The 12,608-nt window shown below is 41.1% G+C and overlaps 1 protein-coding gene across 1 annotated transcript in view; it reads right to left on the minus strand.

The window, feature by feature from the left end:
* BHD (folliculin) overlaps window positions 1-12,608 on the minus strand; it is a 60,477-nt gene that overhangs the window by 8,523 nt on the left and 39,346 nt on the right. The window contains exon 11 of the mRNA XM_080282312.1: window positions 9,053-9,190. Coding sequence (XP_080138438.1) covers window positions 9,053-9,190 — 138 coding nt within the window. The remainder of the gene's footprint in view (window positions 1-9,052; window positions 9,191-12,608) is intronic.

A 12,608-nucleotide genomic window follows, 5' to 3' on the forward strand; every position in this document is an offset into this window, starting at 1 on the left:
CTACATGCTAAGGAGTCCTTGTAAAAACACAAGTGCTAGAGTGTAATGCTGTATGGCAGTAAAACCTGGGCAATAAAGGAGGAGGATATATGTACACTCAAATATACAGAAATGATAATGATTAGATTGACGTGTAGTGCATCCCTAAATGACAGGTCTTGGGGGGAGGGGGGATAAGGATTGTGAATGAAAAGTTGAGAGGAAGGATGGGACTTGAATGCATTAGTGTTATTATGAGACAGGACAGACTGAGGGCATGTGGAGAGGATGGAGAATGACAACTGGGTGTGAAGGGTAAGAAATAAGAATGCTGAGAGTAGGGTTGCAAGAGGTTGACCAAAAAGGCCTGGGACAAGGTCACAGCGTGTGACTTCAGGGATAAGAGACTGAACAGAGAGGCTGCTAGAGACTGATCAGCATGAAAAGCCTCCATTAGGTGATCAAAGACATCTTAGACCCTTTATAAATGAATAATTCCCATAAATATCAAATTTCTGTGTCTGGTCATGCCCCCCAAAGGGGCCCTGCAGTAGCAATAAACCTGAGGACTATGAAGAGTCACAATTTACAACCACATGCCATTATATTTCTCCTTCATTGATCAATACATATTAATGACTGTATGCTTTACATAATTTTTTGTTTCCAGATTAATGTCAAATAAATGAATAATTCCCATGAATACCAAATTTCTGTGTCTGGTCATGCCCCCCAAAGGGGCCCTGCAGTAGCAATAAACCTGAGGACTATGAAAAGTCACTATTTAAAACCACATGCCATTACATTTCACCTTCATCGATCAATACATATTAATGACTGTATGCTTTACATAATTTTTTGTTTCCAGATTAATGTGAAACCAATTAATTCAGCTAGAAAGGTCCAATCTGAATGAATAGGAAAGCCTAACCTGGCAACACTGTAAAGGACCAAGCAAAACACAAAGGGAGTGGAAGTGTAGGCCATGTGTGAAAGATTGGGAAGGGTAAAGCAGATAGGAACAATGCGTCATGTAGAACCCCAATGATGCTTTCCAGCACTTCTACGATGTTTTGGGGGAATGACCAACTGCTCTCTGCAAATTACCAAACCTGGCAAAAGCAGGCCCCACAAAAAGGGAGAGTGTACTGTACGTGTATATACCGTACTGGTATAATATAAATATATATATATATATATATATATATATATATATATATATATATATACAGCAATCCCTCTACTATCCGATGTAACAGAGCCAAAGGCATGTCCGGAAAGTGGTCCCGTCCGGAAAGTGGGCCCCTGGCTCCTGGACTGGTACTTAAGGACCCTAACCCAGCCTAACTTTGAAAGCCACCTAAATAACTTTCTACTGGACATGCATAACACCTATTTAAACCTATTTAAGACCCTATTCACACCAATAATGGACATAAAGCATGAAATAAATGAAAAGGAACCCAAGAATGAGGAATCAGAAGTGACTGTACCTCAGCCTGGGTACTTAGAGCATGTCTGTGGCTGCCTTTTCTAAGGATTTGGCAGTGGTGAAAATGCTCCTATAGCACGTACAGTACTCCAGTGTTGTGCTGCATTTAATTCTTTGCACAGTGAGTTATAATTGTTTAACACTGCACATTGTTCCTAACTGCATCACGCCAGCTTCAACCGCCAATTTGCACTCCACAGTTGATCCTTTGCACTCTAAATTCTAATTTCTTAACACTGCACAACACTGTAAATTCCCGTGTGGTCTAGTGGAGAGGTATTGCTGTTTATTCACTGTTTATTCACAAAAAACAAGCATGTGAGGCTTCCACTGCGATAAGCATCTACTCACCATCTAAGTTAGGCAGTAACTGTTGATAACGGGGAAACAGACTTGCCAGATCGCAATGGCCACATTACCAAACTCCTCAGTTTTCATTACTAAATTTAACTTTTCATTACCAAACTTGTAAAGCTAGCATTTATTCTTCACTAATTATATATACACGTGGAAATACATGTAATCATTCTCCTCATAATTAACAGCATGTTGATTATTTTCAAGCTATGTAGGCTAGGAGATTAATCAGAGAGAGCAAACAATCCACCATCTCCATCCTGTGTATCCTCATACGTGTGAAAAATCCGTTTCGTAATGCATTATTCTGATTCATTACCAAACGAATTTTTCATTACCAAATTAGCCCACATTTGGTAATGAAAAATACCAAATGGGAACCTGAGAGGGGAGAGGGGAGAGGGGAGGAGGGAGGAAGGAAGGGGTGAAGGGGCCATGGTGTAAACCTGCTGTTCGGCGCCGCGCAGCAATTTCATATTACGGGTGGGAAAAAATTTGGATTTTGGGGGGATTTTTTTTTTTTTCTTTTTCTTTTTGGCCATTTTTGGGGTCCTAAGGCCCAGGCCCACATGTCCGGTAAGTGGAGTGTATGGAAAGTGGGCATCCAGATAGTAGGGGGATTACTGTATATACTGTACATATATACATATACACAGTAAACCTTCTCTAATTCGAACCTGAATAATTCAGAAATCAGTTATTGTAATTCGGATCTTTTTTGACCACCAGACAAATAATTCAGAAAGAAATTCAAATTAAGCGACACAAGTCCAAAAAGGGTTCCAGTGATAAGTGGACGTGAACAGTTTTTGCAGTGATAAGTGTAGCAATAAATGTAATTTTTAAGACCTGTACAGTACCTTTGGTACAGTTAAGTGTACTGTACTCTACTACTGTGTTGCAAGACTTTATTATCAAGGTTTGACACTATTTCATGTATTGTGTTGTGCACCCTTTTTTGTATAAAGTAACAATATACTGTACTGTTCAATGTTTTTGTGAAAAAGCCATGTTTTAGTGAGCGTGGGTGTAATTTGGGGATGGGGCAAGCATGAGCTCTAATAATTTGGATTTTTGGATAATTCGACATAGGGTTCCCCCCAATTAATCCAAATTATAGAGGGTTTACTGTACACTGAAACCTCTTTCTCTCTCTCTCTCTCTACACTCAAACCTTGATTCAAGGGACTAAATGGGGAATCAACTTGTCCCTTACTTGAAAATGTCCATTGTTTTACCACATACAAAGACAATCTTATTATGAAATGCAATGATTGTTTCACTTATCTTAATTATTTATATGATTATGAATATTATTTTACGGGTACTGTATAAAGAAACATACTGATATGTAAAACCTAGACATTACGTACAGGTATAATTTTTGAATGGTTTTGTCCATTTGTCAGGTAGAATATGGAATCCCTTAAATCCGAAATCCTTTAAATGGAGGTCCCTTAAATTGAGGTTTGTTTCTGTGTATCTATCTATCTGCAGTATCTATCTATCTATATATATATATATATATATATATATACAGTAATCACTCCAATATCCGACGTAATAGAGCCATAGGTAGGTCCGGATATTGGTTCTGTCCGGATATTGGGCCTCAGCTTATGGACTTGTACTTATGGACCCTAACTCAGAGAAACACCTATACAACTCCCTCTGGACATGCATAGCACCTATTTAAGACCCAAATCACACCAATAAGGCACATAAATGACTGAAATAAATGCAAAAGAAACATAAAATGAGGGTTTAGAAGTAGGTTCATACATTAATAAACATTCTGGTGACTGGCTCCTGGACTGGTACTTATGGACCCTAACCTAGCCTAACTCAGAAAAACACCTTCCTACTGCACATACATAGCTCCTAACACCCTATTTACACCAATAAAGGACATTAAAGAGTGAAATGAGGTAAGTATAGTATGGAAGAAAGTACAGTATGAAACATTCTTATGTCCGGATAGTGGGGATGTTCGGATATTGGGCGTCCGGATATTAGAGTGATTACTGTATATATATATATATACAGTAAGACCTCACTATAATGAACTAATTGGGGCCCAAACCATTCCAAAAAATGCGAAATTCCGATAAAAGTGACATCCGAACTCCCCCTGCTAATCTGGAAGTTTTCCAATATATCAGACATTAGTCCGGACTGCATGAACGATTTTTAAACTGTTTTGACTCCCATTGTGGTACTGTGCTGTGTTATAACCACTACATTAATCAAATGGCATAATACTGTATATATAATAATACTGTACTATACACTGATCAACATGTCTTTTATTTAACTTATTGTGGTGGACACAGCTGAAGTGGTCAGGCAGTCTGGACTGCTTCTGGCTTTATCGGACATTTTCTGATACATAGGAATTTAGTCCGGTAGCTCCTCGAGTCCGTTAAAAGCGAATTCTGGTCTACTGAAGTCTGTTATATCGAGGTTTTACTGTATGTATATCCATCCATTCATCCATCATCCAATCCTACGTTGCCCCATGAGGAGCGTAGGAGCCTGGGGCTAGGCAGTTGGTACTGACATTTAAGATGAGAGTGAATATCTAAATATATACTGTATATATATATATATATATATATATATATATATATATATATATATATATATATATATATATATATATATATATATATATATATATATATATACATATATATATATATATATATATATATATATATATATATATATATATATATATACCGTATATATATATACATACACTATATACAGTATATATATATACTATATATAGTATATATATATATATATATATATATATAGTAATCCCTGCAATATCCGACGTAATAGGGCCATAGGCAGGTCCGGATAGTGGGCCCCAGCTTATGGACCCTAACTCAGAGAAACACCTATACAACTCCCTCTGGACATGCATAGCACCTATTTAAGACCCAAATCACACCAATAAGGCACATAAATGACTGAAATAAATGCAAAAGAACCATAAAATGAGGGTTTAGAGATAGGTTCATACAATATTAAACATTCTGGTTACTGGCTCCTGGACTGGTACTTATGGACCCAAACCTAGCCTAACTCAGCAAAACACCTTCCTACTGCACATGCATAGCTCCTAACACCCTATTCACACCAATAAAGGACATTAAAGAGTGAAATGAGGTGTTTGAGGTAAGTATAGTATGGAAAAAAAGTACAGTATGAAACATTCTGTCTACTTACAGCAAGTCCATAGCCAACTCGATGAATAACCGCTTCCTCTTGGACTCTGACAGTAAGAAGGATTTCCTGAAGCACTTCCAGTACACTGTTCATGAAGTCTTGCACTGAACTTAGTCAATCGCACTCAGAAGTCCGTTCTCTTCACAGTGCGCACTCTTGTCTAACTTATGCTCCATTGTAACTTGCTAAGTGTTGCACTCTGCACTTTAACTTTTCCCACTCTCCTAACCATTTTCTAAAGCAAAAACAAACAAGTCTATTTACGTTAAATTTTGTTCCAAATTTGTCTTTTCACTCTCAACTGTAAATCCTTAACACAACACACTGTTTTTTTCACTGCACAACACTGTAAATTCCCGTGTGGTCTAGTGGAGAAGTTCTTGCTGTTTAATCACTGTCAGAGTCTGAGAGTATCACTGGCAGGTAACCTAGGGGTGCGTCGCTGGGTCGTGGTGATGGCGTACCCACCGCAGACGACTTTGAAGATAGACGCAAACTCACATCGAGTGGTGACTCCACCGTGGCTGATGTACTGGGCTGTGGCTCGGAGCATGAGGGCCTGTCTTGGGGAGGCAACGGAGTGGAACCAGGGCTGGGCACAGCGGGGGTCACGGGACTGAAAAAACTGTCAATGGTTGATTGACGCAAGGACCGACGATTCTGACGACTGATGATGCGCTGCCTGAAAGCACACACTTCCTCCACAAGTCCCAAAGGCCCCATCTCCCTGTCGCAGTCCGGGTGTTCCAGGTAGTCGAGAACGAACTCTAGGTGTTCCCGGAGTGCGCTCAGCTTGGGGATGGCTGGAGTAGTGTCATGCTGAGAGGAGTCCGCATCATCATCGCCGTCCTCGTCAGAATCTTCAAGCTGGGTACTGACACCTGCAACTGAAGATGCGATCTCGATATCAGACAATGTCTGATACCCAGGATCGCCCTCGTCGTCATCCAACCACTCACACACATCGTCCACATCAACATCGTCGCCATGCGTAAGTAGCTGTGCATGGAAGTCATCCATGTCAAACCCTAGAAAATCATACTCCACATCCGTTCCGAGAAGCAGACGAGACCAACCATTTTCTAGAGTCTTGACAGGGACTTCCTTCCATGCACTGGCCCAGTTGTAGATTGCAGACTTGATGTTGTAGTGGCGAAGGTTTTCCAAAGTCCGCTGGCCTCGCGTGTCCCATCCCTCCCTGCGCTCGTCCTCATCCTCGAGAACAACCATCACCTCGTCCAGGAACTTCCGTCAGTATAGGCGCTTTGTTGCCACGATCATTCCTTGGTCCATTGGTTGGATGAGAGCAGTCGTATTAGGTGGCAGAAACATGCACCTGATCCGGCCATTCTCAGCCACCAAGTCCTTGTCGCACGGGTGGGCAGGTGCATTGTCGAGGAGAAGGAAGGCCTTTACCTGGTCACATGGGATTCCCAGTGTCTTCGTCTGGTAATTGATGACCTCCTTGATGAAGTGGCAGTGGAACCAGTCTTTGAAGATCTGGGCTGTAAACCATGCCTTCAAAGAATGGTACCAGACGACAGGAAGGACATCCATCACCCCACAAAGACACCGAGGCTGCTTTGCACGGCCAACAATAACGGGCTTAAGCCGGTGCATGCCGTTAGCACTGGCACAACGCAAAGCAGATATCCGTTGCTTGGAGAGCTTGCGGCCAGGTACATGCTTCTCCGTCTCCTCGGCTAGAGTGTTCGTTGGCAAAGAGCGATAGAATAAACCAGTTTCGTCAGCATTGTAGACTTGACCAAGAGTGAGGCCCTCCCTGTCAATCAAGCCCTTCACCTTGTGCTGAAACTCGTCAACTCCATCCTTGTTAGCGTCCAAAGCTTCACCATGAGCTTTACGGTTGGTAAGGCCATGCCGTAACTTGAACGCGAAGAGCCAACCCTCGGATGCCTTGAAGTCTAGGGCGTCGTGAAGCCTGGCAAACTTCTCAGCAGCAGCCTTCAGCTACGTACCACGTACCATCACACCAGCAGCACGCTGCTGTCGATACCAAATCAACGTGGAGCGGTCGATTTCAGCAAACTTGGGAGTAAACATCACCTTCCTTTCCACGTTGCGTTTGCTTCTCGACGAAAAGTCAGCCGTGTACTGCATGAGTTTGTCTCGGGATCTCTTGATATCGAACAAAGTAGATCAGGCCAGGTTGAACTCGTGGAGGATGCAGGAAGAAGACCACACCGCATCTACTTTCTCCAATATCTCCCGTTTCTTCTCCAGAGTCAACACCACTCTCTTCCTCTTCTCAGGCGGCGGGGCCATCATCACACACACTAATAAGCGGCCTGAGAGCAGGAGTGCCTGCAGCAGGTAAGGAACCACCACAAAAGCAAGCATGTGGGCAGCCATGACGATGAGCGTGCACTCGCGGCGAGAGACAGGCGGAAAGTGGGGAGAATGCAGGGGCGCTCTATCGGACGTCGGAGGAATGACGCGCCACAACAAAGCTGTCCCGCGCCGCGCACAGTAAGTTCAAATTACGGGCAGGAAAAATTCTTTCCCCCCCCCCCCAGACCGTTTTGGGAATATTGGATCCCAGGACGATTATGTCCGGTTAGTGGGGATGTTCGGATTTTGGGCGTTCGGATATTAAAGGGATTACTTATATATATATTATATACTGTATATACAGTAAAACCTTGATATAATGGACTTCAATAGACCGGAATTCGCTATTACCGGACTCGAGGAGCTACCGGACTAATTTCCTATACATCGGAAAAAGTCCGATAAAGCCAGAAGCAGTCTGGACTGCCTGACCACTTCAGCTATGTTCAATGTGATCAAGTAAATATAGGACATGTTTATCAGGGTATAATATAGTATAATTATATATATATTATACCATATCCTTAATGTAGTGAAGCTATAACACAGTACAGTACTGCAATGACAGTCGAAACAGTTTAAAAACCATTCATGCGATCCGGACTAATGTCTGATATATCGGAAAAAGTCCGGATTAGCAGGGGGAAGTCCGGATGTCGCTTTTATTGGAATTTTGCATTTTCAGAAGTTTTGGCCCCAATTAGTTCATTATAGTGAGGTCTTACTGTATAAATATATATATATATATATATATATATATATATATTTATATATTTATATATATACATATATAGGGAGCATACAGAGCTATTTCTTTTAGTACAGTGGTTCCCATGAAAAGGGCAATAAGGTAATCTTTTGTATTTGGAGTCACGGGGGAAGTAACGTTATCATTTCCCTGAGGCAATATTTGTGTGATATAATTTTTCTCACAACTGTCTCATGGACTGCATTTCTGGATGCAGTGCATGACGATTCTGAAGTGATTCATCTGCCAAAGACATATCTGAAGAAAGGAGCATGACAGACATTTGAATGTGAATGGGTTTCTACATTCCCATCTGCAAACTGGCTACCTGAGTGGTCTTGCTGCTCTTGACTACCTATCACTCTGAAGATATATATTTTTTTAACATCACATCATGGCAACATAATTGGATTCATGTTAAAAATTACCTCTCTTGTGACTCTGATGTGACTCGGCCATCGATACCCAGTGAAACAGCAAAAATGCAATTTCAACCTTACCAGTAAGCTTTTCATCTTACTTTTTGAGGGTTCTTTTACATGCATGCACTGAATTCTTTGCTTAAACTACCAGATACGTCAAAACCTCACATTTAATATGATCAACTGACGACAATAAGCTGTTTGCCTCTACAGAAGAAGACGCAGATGGGGGCCCACGAGGATAATCTTACATTGTCTTGGGGGCCACAAAATGAAAAAGGTTGAGGACCGCTGTATTATGAAATGCTAAGGCTGACACATGCAAGCATGCTGAAGCCTTCATAAATGATACAAAAAAAATTGTAATCTTGTACTGACCTTTTGTTCATTATGACCCTGGTGACTTTTCTTCTCTAGAAGGTAAAATTTCTCAAGAACACCCCAATGTCTCATATTACTCACCTTATTGATCCATTCATAAATAACTGTAGACAAGTACACCCTTAAGGTAGCTGGGGACAATGTGGGATTGCCAATAGCTGCCTCAACACGAGTTAGTAGCTGTGGGGGCCGAGCTGGTAAAGGGTCTTCTTGTGTAATCTGCAATCCAAGAAATGTGTTTCAGTACTAAATTGATGCCATAAAATACATACCAGCTGTAGATTTAAGGATGGAAAAAAGTTCTGAACCATTTCAATATGAAAACACTTCAATGTATACAGTATTCTGGTTACTGTCAGGTGATTTTATTCACCACAGAAGATGCCCCTTGTGCTTAAACAATTAAACGCAATCTCCATTAAACCCATCTGTACAATAATGACTTTATTTCATTTCACTCTGGCTACTCTAGTTCTTTTACACTAACTAAGCAGAGAATATTTTCAACCTAATGAAGCTTATTCAATGCAACTCAGTGGCAGAAACAGGTAATGCTATGGCTCTACAACCTTTTCTTAGCACTTTTTCTTTGCTTGCATCACATTCCAGTGCTAATCTATTGTTACAAGTAAGCTTTGAAGATGGTGAGATGTCAATTTTTGATCAAGTTAGAGTAATTTTATTCTGCTTAGGAGACCCCCAAGACTAAAGAGGTGAACTCCCATAATCTATCCAGTTCCCTGGCATGAGTTTTTATGAACAATCAACAATACCACAATACCACACAACTGATGTGGCATCAGACTCCAATCTCATTCCACCTATTTCCTCCCACACTCCTCTCCAACATCATTACTACCAATTCAGCCAGTCCTACCACTAACTCGGCATGCTATATTCACCACTACCACCCACAGTCTATTTGCCTAAAACAGGAGCCTCCACAGCATGATTCACTTACAACACAGTGAACTGATAATCAGGATCGTCAAATTAAAATAACATGAATAAAATCAATATATACAGTACCCTCGTGTCCAGTACGGTATTTTTGTCAGACAGTACTACCACACTGGACTAAATCCGTTCTGAACAAACAACAGACCTTATGGGAAAAATGAATATTGTCAGACAAGCCTTGAAAAAGTCCCCCCAAAATTCAACTTAACTACATTTTGACACAACTAAGATTTTACCAACCTTTAAGGTGAGTGGTGATGGGCTTAGGGGGGGAAGGGGGAGGGGTTTACGAGGCTGTAGGAGGTACTACTGACCCCCTGGAGGTCCTGAGGAGGCCTCTCTGCCTCAACCTCCCTCATAAATCCCTCATAGTCACACACTGACACATCGTCGTCTTCGTCATTAGGGGAAAGTGCAAGACTGCAATTTGACTGGCACACGTCATGAGTCACGAGGAAGGCACACTGGACTGGCGCGGCAGTAATAAGGAAACGTTCCTCGGTGTCTGCCATCGTCCCGTGCCCGGGCGGGTAATAGTACTGGACGCAGCATGTCAGTACTAGAGAAGAAATCCTCGGATTTGGCCCACTTTGAGCAGCCGATCCGTACCAGCCCAACAAATCCGTACTACACTAATGAATTATTTTATTTTTTGCCTACCATACTGGACGACAATAGTACTGGACACACGTGTACTGGATGCGAAGGTACTGTAGTACTGTAATGCAAGGATCTAAATGGGCCAAAAATGGAATTTTTCTATCATTGCACAAATGAGTTTGGACATTACAAGGCACATGACCCAATGAGCTGATTGGCCAGTCAGTCACAGTGAGCCCCAGCAGGGTGGGAGGATAAATTTTTAGCATGGAAAAGCCTAAAACTGGCCTTTTCACTTAAAGAGTTTCACTGAAATACTCACCATACATTTTTAAAATCCATAGCAAGTTAAGCACACTCAGAGAATGCATATCTCCAACAACACCTAAACCAAAGAACTCAGATCACCACCAAAATATATCACCCTTCCTTGGCTCATGATCTACATATCCACACACACTTTTGCTGAAAGCTAACAATAACTTTTTGAGATATTTTGTGGACAAACAAACAAAAAGGTCCTGATGTGCAACATGACCTCAGATCTCCACCAAAACTTAGTCAACTCTACCTCAACCCACGACCAACATATTCCCAAAATTTCACTGAAATCCATCAGTAACTTTTTTAGATATCTAGTGGACAAATAGACAGACAAACAGAGGAGAATACATAACTTCCTCCAACTTCACTGGGAGAGGTAATACAGTAAATATACTGTACCTGTCTACTTATAAATCAAACAGACTGGGTGACTCTTGGTGCTCCCATTTAAAATGTGCAATAATTATCCTCAATATGATCTCTGCATGAATAATTTAAGTAATAATTATAATTTTTTGAAGTGCAGAGTGAATAAAGCTGTGTATGTGAACATTAACAAAAACATCTGATCAAGTGTTAACTGGGTGTGAAAACATGAAAACATTACATCATGTGATCTGTACATTACAATTCTGAACAATTAGTATTTTTTTAGCTCAAATGTAACAAAAGAAATACTGTGTAATCAATCTGTGACCACAATGATACAATAAGTGTGCTTATCAATGTGTGGCAATTTTAAAGCCACTCTGGGGATGTCAGGGCAGACTTAAGGGATTCATTAGGGACAATGATGAGGAAAAGTGGAACATCACCAGCACAACCACTATCCTGCCTCTTTTCCTACTCATTGGCAGGGTGAGGAAGTGTCCAAAAAATAAGGGATATGGGACTGAATAAGGAGGCTGCCAGAGACTGCGGAGTATGAAGTGCTGCCATTAGGTGACCAAGGTTGATGCATGGAAGCATGTTTGAGCCTTAAAAAATTATACAGAAATGAGGAAGAGAAAATATGACAGTACAAGAATAATTAACAGTATGCCCAATAAAATGGGTCATATTCTCTCTTGCTCACCCATCAACTCCCACAATCCTGACTCCACCTCACAAGCACACCTTTCACACACTATACTTTATACAATAATCACCTATCAGACAGTTAATCCAACAACAACTAAGTTAAGAAAAGATTCCCAAACCTAGGTCATGAATTTCTCTGTACAAAATTAATTCAAGTAGCTTCATCCCTTGTCAGTTCCTTAGCCTCTTTACCCTCCAAACCTTACTTTCTCACACAATTGTGTATCAAACCTATATACCATTTCCTTGGCCTCCCATGCCTCTTGCCACCTGCAACCTCACACCACAAACCCTTTTCATCACCCTATTTATATAAATCTTTTCATATGACCATACCATCTACACATACTCTCATATCCACCCGTTTCTTTACATCTTCTTTTCATTCGTTCATTCATTCATTCACCATCTAATCCTGCGTTGCCTTTTGAGGAACGTAGGAGCCCGGGACTAGGCAAGTTGGTCCTGACATTTAAGCTGAGAGTGACCAGCCTCACTCATCCCTGAATGGCATTACATGAGCAACAGAACCCAACCACCCCTTGGGATATTATCCTGCACAGGTTCAATCTGACTGGAGCAACTTAATTACCCACTAAACTACAAGGTGTCATAATTTGGTTATGTGGTTACCATCCAGCACTAAATGGTTTCCTGGGTTAAAGGAAACCAT

The sequence above is a fragment of the Coenobita brevimanus genome, chromosome 93 (genome assembly GCF_032717465.1).
Source record: "Coenobita brevimanus isolate Jiangsu-jjx chromosome 93, ASM3271746v2, whole genome shotgun sequence".
Lineage (NCBI taxonomy): Eukaryota > Metazoa > Arthropoda > Malacostraca > Decapoda > Coenobitidae > Coenobita > Coenobita brevimanus.